Genomic DNA, 24,359 nt, shown 5'->3' with positions numbered 1-24,359 from the left:
ATTATGCATGCGCATTATGTGAGCCCATTAATCTCGTCCTTCCCGTCCATTGCGTGTATTAAAATAGCCCAGACTAAATCTTGACATAAAACTTTCGTGACTGCAGGAATTCATATTCTTTGGGTCTTGTGTCGCGATCGAAACGTCGTAGTTTTTTGTTTTATTATTTTTTGAGCCTATCTACGGGACTTGACCGAAAGACCCAAAGAATATGAAAGCCCAGACAAATTAAAGAATCTATCGAAATTGAAAGAAATAAAAAATAATTTTAACCGTTTGGATAGCGACCGACTTAGTGCTGCGTGGAAGCGAATAATCAAATAACATTGTTTAAATGCACGCTTATACAGCCCACCTTACTTCAATAGGGACATGGCCGAGTGGGGGGGGGGGGGGGAAGCACGATTACTAAACCCCCCACCCCCTCACCCCGCCGCTTGCCGCGGAGGTCCACCGGATTTGAACCCCGGCGGGCCGCCCCCCGCTCAACGCCGCCGCTGCCACCTTCGTCACGCGAATCCTCCTTACCCTTGACGATCTTGACGGACACGAGCTCGGGCTGCGAGCCGACGGACGACGTCTGCGAGCCGCTGTCATCGTAGTAGCCATTGGCCTTGGCGATGTACGTGGGCGGCGAAAACGGCCGGCGGTGCGGGTCGTAGGTCGGCGGCGACTGCGCGTGGGAGCTGTCGGCGATGTCCGGCATCGATTTGGACGAGCCGGGCCCCCCGCGGTCGGATGGCCGGCCGTCCTGGTAGGGCGGCACCTCCAGGTCCGGGTCGTCGGGGTCGTAGGGCAAAGGGTAGCCGCGGCACAGCTGAAGGTCGACGGACTCGCCCACTGGCACCGACTGGAACATCCTCACCACCTCCTTTTGGGTGAAGCCGAGCACACAGGTGTTGTTCACGTACACAATGACGTCACCTGCGGAGGTTTGGCGACGGGGGTGGGGGAGAGAGGAAAGCATCACCGCAGAGCCCGGGGGGGGGATTCATGCTTAGGAGAGATGGCCAAGTGGTTCAGCCGTCGGAGCCCTGCGCTGGTACTGCGGAAGCCATGGGTTTGAATCTGGGTTTTTGGCCGCCCGTAAATCAAACTGGGTTGTGAAGCCGACTGTGCAACTTTTAAGTGTTATCTTCTTGTAGGTACGGGGTTTCCTCCGGGGAGTTTGGGTTTGCTCCCACATGCAACAAAACCTCTCGTTAAATTGGGTCGGCCAATCATCCCAATGCAGGACTTTCCTGATCAGAATTTATTTTTCTTATTCATCCTTTCCCTCAATGTTGATCCAAAACGTACACAAATATTGTTGGTATCACCTCGTGAGACAGCATCCGTCTGGATCCATCGCAAAGCGTCGCATGCCCCTTGTCGCTAGAAAGGTCCCACATAAGCGAATATCACAGAGCTCCCTCTGAGAGCTCTTCAAATGAGTATTTATTTTACGACTTGCCAACAACACCTTAAAACATGACGCAAAATATTAATTAAGACATGGGCTGAACATCCTAATACACACCGCGTGTGAAAAATGGTTTGAGGCTGGGGCTTTGTCAGCTTGATAAATAAATCCCATTATTGTTTGATAAAATTATTGACATCCAACTGTCGATTATTGTGGTATCATCACGCACAATGTTTAACGGTTGATTGGCCTACTAATGTATATACTATTTGCAAGAATAGATTTTTAAAGTGAATATATAGCTGAATGCCATTGAACTCTGGGAATTGAGATATCTTATTGAAGAGGAGACTGCCATTTTCTTGGATAAATAAAGATCATTATAGTTTATTAGTCCATTATTATTATTATCCAGAGAGACGGCACAGCGGCTAAGAGCTCGCGGCTTGCCATTGGAAGGTTACAAGTTCAAATGCTGGCAGGGGGTTGTTGACTCAGCCCTGCATCCCCCCGGGGTTGACGACATGAGCACCACTTTGTGGGCAGTGAACTCGTGTCATCCTATCAGTTAACTCACCCCCCACCACCGCCGCCATCGTTATCAACAGCAGCCTCGATCAATCCACTGCTGGATTAAGACCTCATGGTCCTCAGATAGGGGAAACAATCATATTCTTGGTTCTTTCGGTAAAGTCACGTAGATAGAAAAAAAAAGTAATAAAATAAAAAAATAAAATAAAAATAAAAGTAAAATAAATTTAGATTTAAAGCTTTCGTGACTGCAGGGATTCATCTTTCTTGGTTCTTTCGGTAAAGTCACGTAGAAGGGAAGTAATAAAATAATAAAAATAAAACATAATAAAATAAAATTATAATCACGACGTTTCGGCCACATAGCAAACAGCCGTCCTCAGGTGAAAACCAGGTCCGTCGAGGCGACAGAGTCTGAATGAAACAGCTCACGAGCTTGGAGCAAGTAAAATAATAAAAGTAAAAAAAAACAAAGATAAAAATAAAAATAGCAAAATAAAACAATCCGCCCGGCTCCTGCACACGAGGCAATCTCATTGCTCCACCTCCACGGCAGACGTCCGCCACCTGGTTGCCGCTCCGTTGTCATCCTTCTGCCACCGACCGTCGGCCTTAGGAATGTGGCGTTTCCCCATGAGAACCACGCCACGCTTGTTCGAGCAGGCAAACGTGCAACGCCGATTGCTATGATGTAAAGGTGTGCTGGGAATGTGTTTTGGATGAAAGATCGCCAGACTTTTGGAATTTTTAGGACAAACTCCGGATCCTGCGAAATATCGGATCGCTAACATGACCTAATCACTTAACACGTCTTCGTGCCATCAAAAATGATGTCACCAGATGTCAGGTGACACCACTGTTGGTGGTAAAGTGCGAAATCACTTCCGGTGATGTGACTTCTAAAAATATCTATCCGGATTGTCTAAATTCTCAAATTAATCCAATGACCGGAAACACATGCCCCTAATGTGCAGACTTCGCTCCAGGTCCTCAACGATCAGATTATATTTCCGATGCATGGCCCGCGCATCGGTCAAAAGGTCAATGTTCGTAGGGCCCTTTAATTGAGCTGCGTAACCAATACGTCCAACGGCACAGGGCCCAATGACACGTGGACAAAACGCGCAAGCGTGACAAACCAGGGACGTAAGTCATCCCCCCCCCCACTCCCTTCGGTTAAAAATATCCAGACGACTGTCATCCCTCACGGCCGCATCAGTCGCAAAGCTATTAAAATAACAATCTGGTGGATGAATAAGCTGCAGTCGATTTCAAGATTATTTCTCAAAGTCGAGTTTTGAACAGAAGAACAAGAGCTCTTTTGGAGAGTGACCTTCAGTGACCTTCAGGACGGCACCGGTAGGTGGCTTCAAACAAGCCGAAAGCTGCAAAATATTTGACCTCCTTTTTTCTGCAACGGTCAGAAAAATTATCCCCGAAGTTTGAAATAAACGCACGGGGATTCCACGCGGCAATCGCAGCGGTTAGCGCGCTGTACTCCGAACCCGACGACCTCAGCTCGATGCTCGGCCACGGCTAATGCCATTGTCAAGTTCGGTCTTCACCAGAACTGGGTTAAGCACATCCCTGCCACCTCCTCCACCTTTCACCATCCCACACTAACCAGTGCGGTGAAGTACGGTCAAACAACCCCCCCAGGTATAAGATGGTATGAGGAGGCCTTTCATCCAGCAGTGGACTGTACACACAATAGTAACGAGTGAACAGTACACTTATCAGATAAGTTTTTTGGCTCCCGTCATAGAAACGTGAAATTTTGCAGCACTGTTTCATGGTGATGAGGGACACTAAGGATTCAGAGAGGCCTCCTCTGCATTTGACTCGACTTTTCTTGGAAGATAACCACTTATTTTTAATATTTCTGGTGTTGCACGATGACAAAACGACGTGGCTTGGCTCGCAGCGACGGACTGGGACAAAAAAGAAAAATCGGCCAAACCATTTGTAAACACATTCGCCCAAATTCCGACTATGGGTAATCATTTTTGTTTGTTAAATGGCTTGTGCGACGAATTAGACACTCGCAGCTAGATTTTCAGGTGTGACGTACAAGCGTTATTTTGCTGTGCAATCTCATGGTCCGTTTGGGCTGGTCCAAAAAACAAATGGGCCGGTGATGAAGGCTGCCGAATATGGGACTCAATGCCAACTGAGAGCGTAAATAAGCAATGAAGCATACACATTAGAGATAATAACATATTTTTAAATCCTTTATATTAAGTTCACTTGCTTGCTTGCGCGCTTACGACCATGCAAATCTTTCGGTCGTTTTTTAACCCACTTCCCGTGATCCAATCGAGCTGACATTTTGCACACAGACTCGTTGTGCGAGACAATTAATTTTCCGTGACATTTTTTTTCCAAAATGTAACACTTTTTAGAAATGTTTATTATTATTTAATTACCAATTGCTTAATGGTGGCAGGCAATCATCTGACCCATAGGTGGCAGCCATTTCAAGCCAGAGGACGAGAGGACTCTAGCCGCCACGCATATAAAGGATTTATAGTGAAAAACTTTGTTTTTACGGGTTAATTTTTTATGTCCCCACCGGCCCTCTTAATAGACTGGCCCAACCGGCATTTGCCCTACGGACTGCTGCCCTGTAGCCAGTCAGAGCCCGCTTGCTCGCTCGGAGATATTTTCGTGAATTCCTCGCCGTTTGTAAACGCGGAAAGGAGACCTGCGGTGGGAACGGCTGCTCCGACGAGAGGCTCGTACCCCCAGCAACGCGTTGCCGAGTAACGGAATCACGGCCGGCCTGACAGTTCACAACATGTTTTAGTCCATCGGCGTTTCATCTTCCCAGACCAAATATTATCCAGCGGCGACTGTTGAAGGCGAGCAACACTCTGGGCCAGCTTTGACCTTTCTGGTGCTCATAAGCAGCGTTCAGGCTCGCTAAACAAATTCTGCTGGGAGTGCCAGGATGTTATTGGCAAGAGCAGTTCATATAAAATATGGGATCCTCTCCCCGTTCGGCGCAAAAAGCAAGAGCACATGGGGGTCACGAAAAGGCTATAGGGGAGGGATGGGAAGGAGTGGAGGGGATGGGCAACGCGGAAGAGGTTAGACTTCGACAGAGGAATGATGAAAGAAATTACCCGAAAATTACTCAACTGGGATAACACGCAGCGAATATGGTTCCCCTCCACTGCGAAATCTATGTGTGTATGGTGAACTTCATTCGAACCGTACATAGCCAACCTTGGTAACCAGAAAGGTCTACATACGTATGTTCAACTCTTTCACACCGTACGTAGCCAACCACGCTCATGGGAGGCGAGCGAGTCGGAGGAGTGCAGGGAGGGGGGGGGGGGCGCGCTCACCTCTTCGCATGCGCCCGTCTCGCGTGGCCGGTCCGTCGGGCACGAGTCCGCGCACCTGCAGGAACTCGCGTGGCGTGTCTCCGCCCACGATGGTGAAGCCGAAGCCCTGGCTCGTCTTGAGTAGCGACGCGCGCACAGAGGAGCCACGCAGCTCCCGCGGGTCGCGCGTAAACACCCACACGCCTGGGCGACGTCGGGGCAGGATGAGGGGGGGGGTAGGACGAGGAGGGGCAGGGCAAGGTCGGGCAGGGCAGAAGCAGGGAAAGGGGCAGGAGGCAGGGCAGATACGTGGGTAGAGGTCAAGACAAAAAGCCCCAGTGTAGCGTGTTTGGGCACGTGATGTGACAGAGGGTGGGTGGCCAGCACCACGCCCGGCTGCCTTTGTCTCTCTAGCAGCAATGTTTACACACCGCACCAGGTACTCATTTTGCTGCTCAGTTGACCTAGGTTAGGCCCAGGACCAGTTCAGATAATTGCGACTGGTGTTGGCCATGAGCGTTTCCCGCTCATGGCACACTCACTGCTACACCACCGCTCCCCACAATACAAAGACAAAACACACAGACACACGGGCACTCATAACCAGACGTTGGTACGCACACCGCCATGAACTCTTTGGGTCCCGAAGAACCCTATACATGATGTACGGATAGGGAAGCAGACGCTTAGTCCATTGCGCGGGAGACATTTATATTCTGCCGAACACCACTGACAGCCTGGCTCTGTAGGGTTCGAGGGCAGCTCGCGAGGGCAGCTCGCGAGGGCGGCCGCTGCCCATCGCATATATTTGGAGCTCCATTACCTTGCTCGGGCGGATGTGAATCGTGGGAGGAGGTGGTGACGAGGAGGTCGTTGGCACTGTGAGACCTCTGGGGGTGTGGGCTCCCGCCTCCAGGCTTCGAACGAGGCAGTGTCGATGAAGAGACGTCCGCTGAGAGAGAACAAATAGAACAGCATAATAAGTATAACCCATAAAAACAAAAATTTTCACTCTAAATCCTTTATATGCGTGGCGGCTAGAGTCCTCTCGTCCTCTGGCTTGAGATGGCTGCCACCTATGGGTCAGATGATTGTCTGCAGTATTAAACAATTGGTAATTAAATATTTAATTTGTTTTCCCTAAACAGTGTAAAATTTTGGAAAAAAATTTTCACGAACATTAATTGTCTCGCACAACGAGTCTATGTGCAAAATGTCAGCTTGATTGGATCACGGGAAGTGGGTTAAAAAACGACCGAAAGGTTTGCACGGTCGTAAGCAAGCAAGCAAGCACGCAAGCACGCAAGCAAGCAAGCAAGCGAACTTAATATAAAGGATTTAAAAAGACAAAGATTTGCCGTGTGGCCCACACAGGCTGGTAGTGAACACCTCTGTAGGCCCACATGACGCACGAGGGGCTGGTGTGGCCTGCACCATGCCAGACTGCGCAGTGCCGAGATTTCTCCCTCTACGCCACCTACCCACGTTATCCCCACCGCAGGCACCCAGTTGTAGTGGTACCCAATTATACTTGCTGGGCGGACAGAGGCAGGGTGATTTTATAAAGTTTGCCCATTGTTTTAACTGTAGAGCCGGGAGATGGAATCAAATCGGCAGCCTCCGGAATGCAAGTCCGGTGTGATCACCACTACACGACGGTAGCCTCCTGCCGTTTTTCAGTAAAAAAAAAATCGAAAAACGTTACGTGTTTATCGCTCTAGACCAGTGGTTCTTAACCTGTGGTGCACGCACACCCCGGGGATGTGAGATGCCCTTTCTGGGGGTGCGAGACATGCCACGTTTTTTTTTTTAAGGTAAATCATTGAAACACAAATTAAATACGGACGCGTGAGTACAACTACTTTGTTTGATCAAACCTATGTATTTATTAAAATTCTAAAAAATGTTTACGATTGCAAACCAAAGGGGTGCAAGGCTGCAGTAAAGGTTAAAAAGCACTGGTCCAGACGTTTCCATAAATGCGGCAAAATCTGCGGTCACCGTTTTTTTTGTTTAAACCATTTTTGTCCAACGCGGTTACTGGCAATGGCAAAAAAAATAAAACCCATTCTATGGACCCGACGACAAAACGGTCCTTCTTTCGATTCATAACGCACGTTTACCGTAAGGGATTTGACACGGCAATTCGGCTGTCGCACGGAGGAGACGTGCCACTGCCACAGATTGCCGTTACTGACCACGTGCGGGCCCCCCGAGTTCCATCAAAAGCTTTCGTTTGCTTCGGCGGGACCCCGCAAAATTGCTTCAGCCGACCCTGGGCATAATCTAGACACATCAATCACCTGCCTGCCTCTCACACGAAGATTACAAAAGAAAGCCCCCCTCTACCTCCCTCCCCCCCTCTCCCACCCCTGCCCCCATCGCCTGGAGGAGGTTTCAGCTCAAGACACTGACGGAATAGTGGAAACTTGGCAACGATTACTGATGCGAGTGGTCCTAACACAATAAAAAAAATACAATTTTAAATCAAAATTTTTTAATGCAAAAAGTGATTTGCACGCAGTGGCACAGGTCTGTGGCAGGCTGCGAGGCACGTGAATTTAAATTTGACGTGAACGCCAACCATTGCAACGATTTCGAAAAAGCCGATGACGACGATGGCCCATTGTTGTTTTTTTCTTTTCTTTTGTGCGCTCCGCAGTTGCTCGTGAATAACGGCGACCGCTGCGTTTATCTGGCGCCGCGTGGGTGCGTGGGTGCGTGCGTGCGTGCGAGAGGCGGAAAACAAAATCAATACCAAAAACACACCCATTATCGCGAGTCATCATCAACGAACAGATCAGTCGGGCCAATTTTCCCTTCTAAAAGATCCTTTTGAATGACAAAAAAATATATATATAGAACAGCGGAGGGCGGTTTTGTCTTTTTTTTTGCTTTGCACAGCCAAATGCCCACCAATGCCGGTGGTGACACGTTGGCCAATTGGCTTGGCTTTCCCGAGACCCCACTCACCTCGCTGACTCTGCCTTCTCCTCTTCGCTTCCACGACCGGATTTTCGAACTGAGTTCTTTTGTTCAAATGGCTGTACGGCGGACAAACGGGGAGGGCATCACGCCGATTCAATTTCAGTCACAGCAGCCGCGGAAGAGACAATAACTGCGAAGCGCTCGTGCACCAGTGACGTCACATCGAGCGGGAGCAATTGCCCTGCGGAGGCAGTTGAAGTGTACGATGCGTGTGTGCCTCTGCGCGTGTGCTCGTGTGTGTGTGGGGAGCGGTGGTGCAGCGGTTTAGTGCGCTGCGCTGAGAACCCGGCAACCAGCAGGGTTCAGTTCCTGCTCACGGCCTACACCAGTGACGATTATCTGAACCGGTCCCGGGCCTCCCCTGGGTAGACTCGGCCTCAAATTAGTACCTGGTGCAGTGTGTAAACATTACCGTGAGGGAGAAAAAAAGGCGACTGGGCGTGGTGCCGGCCACCTCGTGTGCCGTGACGGCCTTCATTTGGTGGTTACTAACAGCACTTGCCCCAACAGTCAAGGCTTCATAGGGAATCTTTGTCTCTGTCCGTGTAAGAACTGTACGTGCGTAGCACGTGTGGTTTGCATGCGTGTGTGGATGTCATTTGCAATACGGGGGCAACGGAGGGAGGCGTAGTTGTAAGCGCAGTGTGCGATGAACGCAGAGACTTGAGTTCGATTCCCGGCCACGGCTAACTTCAGCAGCAGCAATTATCCGAACCAGTCCTGAGATAAATGGGCCATAGTCGACTCACCATACCCCGACCTGACCCGACCCGACCCGACCTCACGCGACCTTCGGCTGCCAGGGCCCAGCCGCCCAGCCGCCGTGCACGCGGCTCACGAGAATACTCACTCGACGTAATAGACGCCGTGCTGCGGGTCATCGATCCTCTCCCATCCGTACGGAAGCTCTGCAACGAGACACAAGACCGTTTACATTGGACGCCCATTAACGGCGTGCTGGCCCGGCCACGCCGCCAGCGTAAACGGATCCACACGTGGGTGGGCGCGCACCGCACGCACAAAAGCACCGTCTCTCTATAGGAGGTGCGATTTGTTTTCCCTCTATCCCCCCTACCTTCATTTCGTGCTTCGTTTTCACCGGGGGGAAAAGTCTCACCGAGTCTCAAGAATCTTTTTTTCAGGAGGGTCCCTGCCAAGCTTTGCGCAGTTGGCGGGCGGCGGGGGGGGGGGGGCGATGTTGCTTCGTGTAAATCCCAATTGAGTAATTTGTAGGTCTAATTTTTCAGCATTCAGATGGTTTGGGCCAATGCCGGTTACATTGTATGGGGCAGTCGTTTTTTTTAGCTATGGGAGGAAAGCGGAGAACCTGGGGGATAACCAATGCAGAACAAGGAGAGGGCATGCAACTCCACACAGAAAGCCAACTCTAGAATCAAACCCGGGCGCTTCTTCCCGTGAGGCACAAGTGTTACCACTGCGCCACCCTGCCAGGATATTTGAGACGTTTCATCATAACCAGCAACAATCTAGACACCAGACTTAAGTTAGATGATTTTAAATATATTTTAATAGCCTAGGTTCATCATTAGCTATGGTTAATCTACTGCTGGATGAAGGCATCCTCAAGCAGTTCCCTACGGGGTTGTGATATATCATCGACCACTGGCACACATACTTACAAATAAAAGTTTGTAAGAGATGAATGAACAATAAAATACCATTATGCCTGGCCTCGCAGACTCTCAAAAACACAACAGTTGAATCAATAGAAATGTATTGGGAGTCTTCCAGTTCTCATGAATCAAGGCCTAAAAAAAAAAAGAGCATTTATGATTAATGAAGGCCATTTACCACAATGGGAAAGCTTCACCGAGACTGCATTAAGTAGCAAAACGCATATCAGGAGAGTCGGGCCAAGCGAGAAAGGACTTTGACAAAGCTATTCTCAGCGAGGTTACGAAGATATTCTCCGACCATAAATAGAGACCCATGAGCAAAACCAGAGCAAATGCTCGCAACTCAGTTTTACTGATGACCAAGTCTCATTTTATTTTGTTATTATTATTTGGTCGTACAGGGCATTTGCTAATCTACTGCTGGATGAAAAGCCTTCCCATGCTGTGTTAGTAATGTTTTTTTGTATTATCACATTTCACTGCGCTGGTTAATGCAGGTTCAGGAGCAGGAGGGATGAGCGAGGAAGAGGGACATGGACCGGTGATTGAGATATAATTCGCCGCTGTTCTCACTAAATGAACTATTAAGTATTTTTATTTTACCAAGTAAGGCCCACTGAGCTATGTAACGCTTTTTCAGAAGCGACCTGACTAACACAAATGATAGCTCGGCGAAGTGGCTCATCACATGGAAATTTATAGCAGCCAAATCATCTAAATGCATGTTAATTCTAAATATGGAGGACCCCGAGAAAAGGCCACACAACCACGGGGAGAACATGCAAACGTCAAATTAACAGGTGTCAGGGTCGGGATCGAACCCACAACCGCCTGTATACCAGGCAAGGTCGTTAACATCTCGCCACATTGGCGCCCCTTGACCAGGAATCAAACTCGTGCCGCTGAATTCACGGCGCAACAGAGTGCTTCACACGTCCAATGCCGATTCAATCGATTTGTGCGCCCAATGTTCCCAGGCAGGTGCCAGAGCATAACCCTAGGGGAGGCATCGGTGCAGGTTCATGAAGCATTTTCCCATAGATTTGAATAGCAGCACATAATTGAACCGGGGTCACCGGGTTCGTTTGTAACGTTGTTACATAAACCACCGTGATACTACTCCACGGCCACACACACACACACGAGCCCAAGGGACCCCTCGTACAGCCGTAGGGACCGTTAGGGTATGATGTGCTGTTAGCGAACGCCTATTAAGGATGGGAAAAGGACATGGAAGAGACTGTGTAGCCCAGCACCACATCCAGCCACTTTTGTCTCCCAGTTGCTGATGTACAACCAAAGTGCATTTTAGGCCGAGTACATTGATACTCAAAACAAACGATTGCTTTTCCAGGAAAGCCTCACGGAGTCGTCTCAAGGAGCATTTTTCAAGAAGGCCCTGCCAAGTTGTTGCAGTGGCGCGGACGATGTTGCAATGTGCAAATCCCAAGTGGATGTTTTCATCCATTGGGATATTTGGCCAATACCAGTTACGTCGTACGTTTTTGTTTTGTTTCACCGACCTCGGAGAGGACCAGGACAGGTTCAGGCAAATTACCACTGCCGTTATCCAGAGCGGGGAATTGAACTCGGGTTCGACGTGTTTGTATCAGTGCATGACCAAACTCGGCAGCACATTCGGTATGCATAATTTACCTCTTTGTATACTGTACCGAGATTGGGCACAATGCTAAAAGCAGTTTAAGGCAGCATTTAACAGGCGCAGGCTGTAAAATACCGCTGTGCTCCCAATTTAACCTCTGTGCTTGTCATCATAAGGATCATATTTAAATCAAGGTGCCAATAAGAGATAACGGATCCTTGCTCCATACTCCGAGGTCATCAACAACCAATTCAAATAAAATGCATCATAACGGTATGCATATTTAAACTACACATCGTTATTCACGGTCAAATGATCAAATATTAACTTTTTGCTCATCGAGCCTTTCTCTCTGCTGCGATGCGCTGAGAGATCTCCGCTGACGAATTCACACAGAACAGTATTCACATTCAGATGATACGAAATAGAGCGCAAGTATTGAGAGCACCTGGCTCATAACTCTCAGCTGCCACTCACTCTCCCTTGGCTACACCGATGCAGTCAAACACATCACGAAGCCCCCCAATAGTTAAACAATTTTCTTTCCGTGCCATCTGCAACACTGTCCATTGCAGCGTTCCTTTGTTGTTCCCGGCTATCCATCAGTCTGCGCCACCACGCAAGCTGTCCGTCTTCGTGCGTCGCGTTAGTGCGGAGGCGGTAGCGCATTAGGTTAATCGCACCGCACTATGAACCCAGCCAACCTCTGTTCGATTCCCCCACTCACGGCTGACATGAATGGAAAATATCTGAGCCGGGCTTCTCCTAGATCGACTTAGCCTTAAATGAGTACATACTGCAGTGTGTTAAAATCAGCAATGGTGTCCATACAAATCCTGGTGTGCCGTGATGGCCATTGATAGGTGCTCGCCAAAAGCACCTGCCTCAACAGCCTGCAAAAGCCTATATGGGGAGACTTGCATCATTATCTTCCTTGTAAAAAAACACACAAAAGTAGACTTCTGGTTACAATGGTCCATGGAAAAATGCAGCCCTTCGTCAAACTACTGCTGACTGCAGTTATCTGTACATCAAGTTGTTTTGGGGTTCGTATGATCATACTTCACCATGCTGGGCAATGCCGGTTGGTCAAAGGGCATCCCCCAGGGCCGGTTCACGCACGACCCGCTGATACGTCGCAAAAGTCCAGCAGTAAAAAAAATCAGATCACCGGGATCACAGTGCAGTCTGCTAACCACTGTCCCACCACTCCAACCCAATGGGCTCTTACCTGATCATGGAGGCAATCTGTATAGCACGGCAGCGTATGATGCTAAGCGCTGGTTAAATGAGCCAATGTCGGAATTTGCGAGTGGTGCAAATTCCACATTCCTACGGCGAGAGCGGTGGAAAGTCAACCCCATAGGGCGACCGCTGCTGACATCCCCATGTTCGGGAGACAAATGCCTCCTCCGCCTTAAACAAGAGTTGAGGTTGAGCAATGAAAGGGTAAAAAAAATAAGATGCCAACAGAAAAATCAACGGGGGACAAAATAAAGATCTGTGTAATTTTTTTGTTTGCTGTTGCAAATCAACGGACTAGAGCGCCATTAAACTTGTACAAACAGCGTGGGTAGCAGCGCTACCATCGCCGCGTCTTACAACATCGTTGGGTTTCCCGGCAACAGACGATCACTCCGCCTCATTAACGGCATCCCGCACGCATTTACCGAGAGCCAAAAAACAAAAGCACCGACGCGTATATAATACGTCCCGATGTTGAGTGGGAGATTTTATGCCTCGCCATTTTCACCCGCGTAGAGACCTCCGATTTAAAAAGACAAACATTTTTATTGGAAAGCCAACGAATGCGAAAGACAACGGAGACGATCCCTGGTGTTTGATCTTCCATGAAACGCGTGGTCCACCCTAAACACAAACCAATGGCAGATGCAGATACCGGATGCACAAATGGAAAATTAAAAACTCTGCAGTGGTGTGCGAGTGTTGTAATCCAGAACAGACCGTGCAACGTATAAACGAAGCAATGCCCCGATCCACAAATACGCAGGAGACGCCGCAGCGATACGCCACTCCGCTGCTCCCGATGCGGTTATCTGGCTTGACCACCTGAACGTGAGAAATTGTAATTTTTTGCTCTGCATCTGCCGTACGAAAAGAAAGAAGAATTGGAAACCGCAGTTCCTCTTCAGCGGTTATCCTTCGTCGACGCACCGGGAGCCGAGCGCGCCGCCTGTTTTGGCGAGCGAGCGGTGGCGCTAACGGCACAGCTGCCCGCCCACCCGCGTGCGTGCGTGCCAGCGGGGCGACATCAACGGAGACTTTGCGGAGCGAGCGTGCGGCACACGGGATGCGTGGCGCGAGCCCCGCGGTCGCCCTGGTTAATACTGCGGGCGCGTTAAGCCGTTAGAGAGTACGCACGTGTGCGCCCCCGGCCGCTTCGTTCGTGCGGTGGACGTTCGAGATCCGCCGATCCCGGACGCGGACATTTGAAATGTGCATGTGTTTATTTTATTAACACCCCGCCCGATTTGATGAATTTGGAGAACGCACATTGATAGCCATGCGCCATACGGATTCCGCGACCGCCGCACGTACTACCGATCCGAGTTCATTCGATATTGTGGCAGCGACGAACAACAACGTGGTGGTGGCTACAAAACCGGGGCCGATCACTTGGCGAGGGGGAAACGAAACGTGTAAGGATTAACAAATGTCACAGCTACAGATTATCCGTGGAGCGCTTGCTCACAGGTCTTGTTCGTGTGGCGCCTGAAAAAGGGCCGGAGAGAAAGCGCACTCACCAGACGCGGCTCCCGGCGCCTTCCAAACGGTTCCACAGTTTTTCAAGAAGCGGTTGCCACGAGAGCAAATTTTTGTTTTTTGTTAACAACAATGCAAACGGGAATTTGCCGTGAATGCGGATGATATCAGCTGGCGGGCAATGAGTTTTTTCTGGGCGGGGATTAAAGCCTTGGGAACATCGATAGATCACCGCGAGCGTCGCACTTCAAGGCGACCACATCGAGAAACAAGAAGAGTTTCATCAAGGTCACCCCCGCTGCCTTTTCTGTCACGCCGCAGACTTTTTGATCACCTACCGTTTGGCCAGCACTTCTCTCTCTCTCTCTCTCCAAGCTCCCACAGATATTTAACATCTATTAGACCGCTTACTCAACCCTGAAATTGTAATTAATTTATTGCATGTGCGCACGTGTGTGTGTGTGTGGGTGTGCGTGTTCGCACATGAATGTGAACGCAGAGAGCACACACGCAATCCAGCCCTTGCGTACACAAAGCACGTTAACAGTAACAGGCGCGATAGCCAAGATGTTTGTTGCCAGACAATTGCTATTTTTATAAAAAAAAATCTGTTCTCTTACCCAGAATTTAATAATTCAACACGACGCTATTCACAAAGTGCCTTTTCTGGGAAGTTCACTTTTTTTAGCCCACTCAGCATTTCAAGAAGTGGGGATGTAAGCAAAAAAATAAATCAAAATTCCCGACAACAGCGCCTTTATTAGTGGTCATCTCTTCCACAAAGAGCCTCTTCGCTGCCTCTCGGCCATGCCACAGCCAAGGCTGTCCACCGAAATCAGCGGAGCGTTAGCAGGGCGGCGGGGGGGGGGGGAAACTCAAATAAAGAAACAGATTCCATTCGTTCTGGATCGCGGGGACTCGCGAACACGTCCGCGAGGCAAGGGACGGGGTTAACGCTTTGACTGCGGCGCCGAAATGTGCGGCAAGAAAACGGCCGAGAGGGGAGGGAAGCGCGTAGGAGTCTCCGGCGAGCAGCCGCATCATCACTGCGAATCCACGCCGGCATTTAACTCGCGGGTGGAATTCGCCGGTTGAGCGCTATTATTTATAAAATCGGGTTTTGCGGTTCCTTGCGCCCACCACCCCCGCAACGCACGACGTACGGCGGAGACCGTGTCGCGGGGGGGGGGGGGGGGGGGTGAGCCTGACCGTTTTGAGATGGCTAAAAGCGACGACGCAAATTCCGCCTTCCACAAGTGTTTATCGTCCATTAAATGGTGCCCAACGCCGCTCGCGTGCGCAAGGAGGCAGGCCTGCGTCTCGGCAAGAAGGCGGTTTTTGAACGAAAACGACAAGAAAGCGGGAGCTCGATTTGCGGAGGAGGAGAGGGGGGGGAAGAAAACAAAAACCGGCATCGGCTAAGAGTAAAGCGCTGCGAAAAAAATTATGACAGCAATGAACGAATCTCATTAACGAAACAAAAAAAATGATGTGCGCTCATGAGCAAGCAATCAATCGCAGCCTCTTGTTAGCGGGAAAGTGAAGGGATGATAAATGCACCCCGATGTGCAAACAAGCAGTGAAACGCACAGGAGCACGCACACACACACACATGAATACACCCGCGTGGGTGGCATGCCCGTATTCCATAACGTACAAACATCAAGGGAAAAAAAAAATCACATCAATGTCAAAACCACTTTGAGTAAATTCACAATCCGCAATTTGTACATATGAGCATTCCACAGTTCGCAATCATACGCGTGCGCGCACCTGCCACACACACACGCGCACGGAGGCAGCGGAGAAACATAAATTTTAAATCGCAGCCATATAAATATATATATACGCGACGATAAATAATAATAGGAAAAAACAACAACGTTGCACGGCTAGCCGCAATCTCAGCGATTGTGTCCGAATCACAGCCCCTATCGGCGGCGGCGGCGGCGGCAGAGGAGGAGGAGGAATTTACGCATCTCACCATCGTCATTGCACAGCTCCAGCGGCTTCTGCTTCTGCACTCGTCTGGGGTCCAACCACGACGTGGTGCGGGTGCTGTGGCTACACAGACGGAAAAAAAAGGTGACATTTTATTAAAAGGGGGGGGGGGGCGGCAGTCACATGACGGCAGGCACGTCGACAGCTGCGAGCTGTAGGGCAGCTGATTTAAAGAGAAGTGCCGCGCACTCCCTGCAACGGTTGGGCGGGGGGGGGTGGCGGATAAAAAATAAATAATATTCTACGTAAATAATTTAAAAATAAAATAGAGAGATTTTTTTTTTTTTGCAGTGTGATGACTGGCGACTGCGTTACGTGAGATTATGTTCAGCTGCACATCGGGGGGGGAGGGAAGATGGGGTGGGGGGGTTGCGGAGTGAATGAAAAATAAATCTTCGATCTCAGCATACAGCGCGCGCGAGAGCGAGTGCAGGGGAAAAGCAGAAATTAAAAAGGCACCGGAGTGGATGGGTGGTGTATATATTTTTTCGCTCTCTCTCTCTCCCGTCTTTTATTTTTAAACGAGCTGCTGCCCGCGTTCCCGTGCGAGCCGAGGCTGGCTGCATGCAGACGACGGGGCGTGCGCGCTCCTGCCGAGGCGCCATGAGAAGCGAGAGCTGCAGTCGCCGGCCGCTTACCCTTCGTAAATTCGGCACGCACAACTACACAAAAGGCGACACCCCCCCCCTCACTCCCACCGTGCCTCGCTACGTGCGGGAACAAATGCAAATTAGGAAACATCCTGTTGACGGTGAAGGAAATTAAGCGGGCTCGGGTAAAACATCTCGAGATGATGGAGACTCAACGACGGAGTGACAGCCAAAGAGGAAAACATTCCCAAGGGGGCATCCACCATGGAGACGGAGCCACAGAGTCGGGCACACGCAGGCGTCAGATTGATCGTTACAAATCGCACAAGCGCCAGAGATGACGACGGCTGGCAGGAGGCCGTCACGACCGATACACGTGAGCGGGCGCCCGCCCGCAGCGGCGGAGCCGACAGGATCAGCTCGCACGCCACGCGAGAGTTCGCCCACGGTATACGTCGCAATCAGAATGTTTATTTGTACTAGAGGAATCCGATGAGCTTTCAAGCTCTTTTCCACAGATGTCGAGAGTGGGTGAGAACTAGGCCTTGGCAAGGTAAGGTAAAAGTGTAAAAACAACGAGCCTACCTTTTGCCCTACCCTTTACGCTTACCCCTTGGCATATCGACACCTTTACCCTGTACCCCTTTTACCCGGTAAAAAGGGTACAATTACCTTGCCGAGGCCTAGTGAGAACGTTACAACAATATAAAAACAACAGCAATGTATGCAGATCACTAAACAAATAACATCGATTACACTATTTTTGCTTCACCAGGTAGAGCCCACTGAGCTATTATCTTCTATTTCAGAAGCGACCTGGCCACAAATGTTAGCGCAACGAAGTGGCTCATTACGTGGAAATTCATAGTAGCCAACTAATGGAAATAATCTATGTGTGTGTGTGTTGAACTTCATTCGCACCGTACGTAGCCAACGACAACAAACTAAACGCAAAAAGCAGGTCTTAATAAAAATCGGTTATTTTCCTAACGTGCACGTGAATGGCACGTGGTATAACTGCATGATTGCTAAGCGTTGGAATGGGAACGAGTTTTCTTTTTCGTTTGTTAACCACCGACTTGTGCAAATGCTTACGCTAAGAGTCGAGCAACACACCGTTGTTGGGACACCGTATGCATCCGTGCACTCAAATTAGTGACGTAGTATTCAACGGTGATTGCGTTCACTTAATACGGTACAGACTTTTACGAGCACACCCACGGCGTGTTTTTTTAAACCATCGAACGTGCGGGCGAAGGAAACCCTCGGCTCGTGTCAAACAGCCCCCTGCAAGGCCATTATAATATTAGTTCTACTTTGTGGGAAATCAATCGCTTTCTTTAACGACCAGACTGGCCTCCGCTACCATCATCAAAATCTATTTATACTGGAGGAATACGATGAGCTATGAATCTCTTGTTCACACATGTGCAGGAGACAGCACCAGCCATGGGCAATCTCCTCCTGGATGAAGGCCTTCACACCGTCTCTCACGACCCTGCCATGCACTTGCCACCTGTACACGAGCCGACGTCATCGCTCCACGTCCCCAGTGGACGTCCACTCGGATGCGTTCCATTCCTTGGGCTGCCACTCCATCATTGTCCTTGATCATTGGTCATCATCGCTTCGAGCGACACGTCCTGCCCAAGTCCACTCGACCCTTCATCACAGTCCGAAGTGTGCCCTTTAACCTTGCACGTTCTCTCCACAACGCAGCGGTTCTCAACCCGTGGGACGGTTGGAGGCGGCGCGCGGGCTGCGGCGTGGAAACCGTGCAGGATAAAATGTGAACGCGCGACGACACAACACGCCAACACACCGATTACGCAACGTGAAGCAAACGCCTTGCGAACACCGCACGTGGACACGCGACCTTGGGGTCCTCCGGGGGTGCACGTGGATTGAGGAGGGAGTCTGGGGACCCGTGGTCTTGATTGGGGGTGGGGGGGGGTATGGGTTAGTGTGGGGGCGCCATACCATAAAATGGTTTCGATTCACTACTTCGAATCACCGCCATAGGAATGTGGAATTTCGCACATTGACCTAGGGGCTATCGACGGAGATGAATGCCACCCGGGGCTCACTTGAGCGGGGAAACAGGCGCACACAGGCACGCGAGTCGATAAACAGCTGTCACGGGCAAACGCTGCATCCTCCGCTGGTCAGTTCAATTAAAAGACAATTTCCAAGGCGAGCGACTCCTGGTGGGACATGTCACGACTCGACTATGAATTACACGTCAGTCTAATGGACACAAGGACAAAAAGTGATTAAACCTATCAAGCGTGTTCTCACATCTGAGAACCCCGTTTGTCAAGAGCAGTCCGTTCTGTTCCCCCGTACGACGGCAATGTGTTCCGGAGCTGAATACCAATGTCGAGGTCTGCTGGCCATGGACGAGAGGGCTTCATGAGAGAGTTCGTGCAGTGTTGCCCTTCCTCCTCCGTTGCAAGAGCGCAGACAACATTGGTTCACTATACGGTCCGCAGTTTGGATTTCATGGCCACAAATCGCACGACTGTGGTTTGTGTCTTCAATTCTCCATCTCCAAAAGGAGCTGTGTGCTTCGGCCTGTTGATGTTCTGATGCAGTTGATGGTTCCACCAGTGTCTTCGAGCAATGCCTAAGGCCAGGAGGTGCAAAAGTGTGGGTCTCAAATGGAGGCGTTTATTCTGGACGCCCGCAATTATTACACTCCGTTTTCCAACAGCGTTATTCCAGATCTGGGCGAGATTCTAGGATGGTGACAGCAGCGCCATCTGAGAAGGGATGCGATCAGGACTTGTGAGTCGCTCACGAGGAGACATCGCAGAGGTCTTGATTGAAGGGTCGGTGGTTGTCGTTGACAAGAAAAACGCACGGATACTCGAGAAGAAAAACTCAACCCGGGGCGGACAGAAATCCCTAAAAATAAAACATTCGACTTAATCAGTCGTCGTCCTCATCATCAGCCACGATCAATCAATCGAATGCGAGATGAAGACCTCCCACCAAGCAGTTGCCATCTCACGCGACCCTGAAACGCAACAGCCCAGCGGCCAACCGCACACGAGCGGATTTCCGTCACAAACATCTCCTTGGTGGACATGCGTACGCTCACACGCGCTCCCCCCATTCCCTAGCCGATGCTCCATCGATTATTTGTAACCATTGGTCATCATCCCTTCTAGCCGTGTCTATCCATAGGGCAATTTCTGTTGCTGGAGTTGTCAAAAATGGATAGTTTTCCAACGCCTGGCAGACTGTTCTTGCGCTTTGCTCGAGTCCAGTTTCCATTTGTATAACCTCGGGTTACTGTGGTCATTGCTGACCATCATCAGCCACGGTCAATCCACTGCTGGATGAAGGCCTCCCCAAGCCGCTATCTCCCACGATTCCCCCGATGTAATCGCTCCATCTCTCTAGGTGGACAGTCTCCCAGGCAAGTTCCACCACCTTGGCTGACACTCCATTGCTAGTCTTGACCGTTGGTGATCATCCCTTCTAAGCGACGCATCCTGCCCTCAAGCCAATTGATTTCATTTTTCTATTTAAAGCTTTCGTGACTGCAGGGATTCATCTTCTTGGTTCTTTCGGTAACGTCACGTAGAAGGGAAGTAATAAAATAATAAAAATAAAACATGATAAAATAATTCTCACGACGTTTCTGCCACAACGCAAGCAGCCGTCCTCAGGTGAAGAACAGGTCTGTCAGGGAGACAGCGTCTGAATGGCCGAAACGTCGTGAGAATTATTTTATTATGTTTTATTTTTATTATTTTATTACTTCCCTTCTATGTGACTTTACCGAAAGAACCAAGAAGACCAATTGATTTCCTTTAGTTTGAATGACGTCATTAACATGCTTATATTCTGTTATGCATGCGCTGCCCTTTCTGTCGTCCATTGTCATTCCAAGCGTGCATCTCTCCATGCGCTTTTATGCACACTTTTTAGTTTTAGTCCTATTATTTTTTTCTTCAACACGACAGCGCCTCTAAACAGTACATCTTAGGAGGAATCGTGTGCCATGTATAATGCACGCGTTACTAATGTGCACGTGTTTAAAAGTTGATGACAGTACAGTCGCTTCGTGTGCTGGAATTCACTAAAACACATCGTTTCTCCGGTCACCACCCCGCCCCCCTCCCGTCCTACACCCCCACCACAGTCTCCTTATCAAGTAGCATTCTCCCGCGTAAGCCAAACACGGTGCAGAGGCAGTCACGCAAAGCGTATAAACCTTTGGGGGAGGGGGGGCGGCTGTAACTTAAAAGCAAAGCCAAAAATAAAATTCACTTTACTCGAAGTTAGGGCAGCAATTTCGCTACACGGTCGAAGCGTCTCTCTCTTTATCGACGGAAAAATAATAACACGTCGGATTCTCGACACGACGCAATTAAGTCCGCGGGTAGCCTCTGGTTACGTGAGCAGCAGGAGGAACGGAGCAAAATGGATGGCCGCTTCCTTCAGGATGCTGGCATTTTATTCATCATCGCCGCAGTGCGAAACGCTTATCGGAGGAGCAACAAGACGGACCGTAGAATCTGCCCAGCTGGCAGTGTGCGGCGGGTAAATCTGGCACGAGGACCCATCGGCAGGACGAGCGAGCGGGCCACGGAGTCATTACCTTCCTCCAAACCCCACCGCATTAGCCTCCGCGTGGATGCCGCTGTGGTGCAATGGTTCGCACACTGGACTTGCCAGATTTTATTCATTTTATATCACGATTCAACTATCGCAGGCCCAAATGGGCCCAAAAACCGGCAAACAGCCCGCAGGATGGGCAGCGCTATTGGAATAAATGGACGAGAGTTTGAAACAAAGGTGCAGGTTTCTTAAACCCCTAACCCCCCAAACCCCGGCCACCACCCCCTCACCTCTGTCCACCCCAGCAGTATAAATGAGTACACGCTTCAGTTATTCAATTGGCAGGTAACGGTGCGGTTGGGGGTAAAGAAGTGTGGTTCCTCCCGACACTCTTCCTAGACGCCTGGGCATTTGTGGGAGATGAGAGCAGGCCAAATGCCCCAGAAAGAGGCTCTTCTAGGACCCTCGCTCTAGGGGAGGCCCTTCTACCAGCTGCGGCACGGGCAAGACATTGGAGGGCAGCACCTTTGCTCGCTTACCTTTACCTATTTCGTCTCACATTTGAACGACAAAACCAGAGGAGTGAAAAAAAGTGAAAGGAAATCGTTCTCTGGGTTTTTTTTTCCCCTTCACAATTCAGAAGGAGAAGCCTCACACATTGCCGTGAAAATTAAAATAAACAAATTAAAATAAACCAATGCCCATTTAGCCTGGGGAAAGCCCTCGCCAAGCTCTCACGAGTTTCTCACAAGGGCTTAAGGGCATTGGGATGTTTGACCGTGTACAGAGAAGAAAATTGGATGGATCCATAAAAAAAACACCTCCAAGGAGATAACACTAAAAAACAAGGTCCACACAGATAGGTCCACGAACCCACTTGCTTTACTGCCCATCTCCTAGCCACCTCGGGCAAGCCCAGGGGGCTTTGTGAGAGTGGCACATATCTACGAGAGACTCCCATCGTAGACCCGGGGTTGACGAGGATTGCAATTGTGTCGTTCGTAATGAATTGTGCCCACAATGCAATTACAATTTCAGCACACAATGTTGCGGCATTTGCAATTATAATTGACTGCCGTGTCCGATCCATCAATCCTTGCCTCCAACGCATCCAGACACTGCAATAATAATTGAAGGAAAAAAACAAACAATTTAAATGGCATATATTTGAAAGCACGAATTTAAAATCAGACTACTTTTCGCTCAAAGCCATTGGGTTGTGCCGTGTACAAACGCATTGTCAATCCGCTGCTGGTTGAAGGCCATATCATGTAGTTTCAGGCACGAGTGTTGTTTAACCATACCTCACCACGCTGGTTTGTAAGAGGTTTGGCGAGGGGATGGCGGGAGGGGTGGAGAGGTTTGCAGGACCTGTAGAAACCACTCGTCACCGACATCAGCAGTTGCTGGGGGATTGAACTCGAGCTGCAGAGTTCCTGGCACAGCATGTCACCCCCCACTGTGCATACCACTGCGTTAGCAATGAAAATGTATATACATTGTTTTTATTTTGTAGCATTGTGCATATTTTAGCTTACCACTGCGATTTTTTGAGCAGGTAAGGCCCCCTGAGAGCTACATCACTCTTTTCGAGATGCAACTTGGCCTCAAATGATAGCCCAACGAAGTGGCTTCTTCCGCGGACATTTGTACAGCAGCCAAATACTCTGAACGCACGTCGATTCTAAATGTGGGAGGAAAAACATCGGAGGACCTGGAGAAAAATCCACACGACAGCCTGGAGAGCATGCAAACTCCAAATTTTTGGCAACAGGGTCGGGATTGAACCCACGACCTCCTGTATACCAGGCGAGGTAATTCACATCTCACCACCGTTAATTTAAATTAACTGGCACCACAAACAAGACGAACGAGTCTGATAACACTGCAGGCCAAGCCACGCGCGGAAAGGGGGTTACAAGCGGTACATGCTTCTTGCTTAAATGTTTCATATTAACGAAGAAAAATAATCCCAACCATCTTGACTCTATCGACCAGGCTGCCACCAACAAGGACATCGGTTCCCATATATATATATTTTTACGATGGGTGCTTAAAAAAAAAAGATAAAACATAAGCGCGGATCGATGGTGCCCCATACGAGCCCATCTCGTGCACGGGCCGTGCACCGGCGATGGAGGATAATGGTCATCATCACCTTGTCATGAAATCCCACCGACACAGAGCACCGTGCAATTTTCACCACTCGTGATCTGCTGGATAAACCCAACCTCCCCCCCCCCTCCACCTGCCCCACACTATCGTTTCTCGTAGTCTCAGGATGCAGAGCTCCGTCGCGCTCCTGCGTAGAAGCCAATCTCATCGCTCCATCTCCATGGTGGACCTTCCCCTCCTGTGTGTGTTCTCCGATCCGGCTGGCACTACCACGAATTTCGACCAGCGATCATCATCAAATAATGGCGGGTGTGTTCTACCTCAAGCCCACTTACTTCTCCAAGCAGTCAACAAACTCTCTCTAATTTTCATTTTGGTCTCTCAACATTGTTTTCCTCTTTCCGTCTCAGTGTCGCTTGCAACATGCATCTCTTGCAGCTTATTTTGAATAATCTTTATGTTATAGTTTTTGTTCCATTTTGTTGGTCAGCGTTCATCGTCAACTTTCTGATTCTTATGGCATAGCAGGTCATATACATCTATTAAAAACACCCTTCTTCAGGCTAAATAAATAAGCAGACAACACGACTTCCTTTACATGTCCGTCCCTCCACATTAAAACAAATTGAAATGTTTATTCGGAGACCCCATCGGCCGCAAGGAATTCTGTGAGAGCGCGCGCAATTTCAGAAGCGTCAATTCAACACTGGCAATAGTTTTGATGTACAGCGTCTCATTAGCGGAGTCAGGCTTGTTTAAAATCAAGTTGCTCTTCCTCATTACGTTCTGGTTTCCAAAAGCGCGCAAACCGCTGCCCTCAATCAACTCCCTTTGTCCCGTCAGTTTGATTGCAATGCATTAATG

The 24,359-nt window shown here is 49.5% G+C and overlaps 1 protein-coding gene across 5 annotated transcripts in view; it reads right to left on the bottom strand.

The window, feature by feature from the left end:
* Positions 1-24,359, bottom strand: part of LOC133356786 (membrane-associated guanylate kinase, WW and PDZ domain-containing protein 2-like) — a 132,441-nt gene that overhangs the window by 28,267 nt on the left and 79,815 nt on the right. For all 5 annotated transcript variants that reach the window (XM_061574465.1, XM_061574466.1, XM_061574467.1 and 2 more), the window contains 6 exons: positions 16,202-16,281; positions 9,104-9,161; positions 8,239-8,309; positions 6,089-6,217; positions 5,287-5,469; positions 529-924 (listed from right to left, as the gene is read on the bottom strand). In XM_061574465.1, coding sequence (XP_061430449.1) covers positions 529-924; positions 5,287-5,469; positions 6,089-6,217; positions 8,239-8,309; positions 9,104-9,161; positions 16,202-16,281 — 917 coding nt within the window. The remainder of the gene's footprint in view (positions 1-528; positions 925-5,286; positions 5,470-6,088; positions 6,218-8,238; positions 8,310-9,103; positions 9,162-16,201; positions 16,282-24,359) is intronic.

Source organism: Lethenteron reissneri, chromosome 55 (genome assembly GCF_015708825.2).
Source record: "Lethenteron reissneri isolate LAM-NWPU_2019-01 chromosome 55, ASM1570882v1, whole genome shotgun sequence".
Classification (NCBI taxonomy): domain Eukaryota; kingdom Metazoa; phylum Chordata; class Hyperoartia; order Petromyzontiformes; family Petromyzontidae; genus Lethenteron; species Lethenteron reissneri.
The sequence above is the reverse complement of the archived record's forward strand: the minus strand, read 5'-3'. Positions and strand labels throughout refer to the sequence as shown.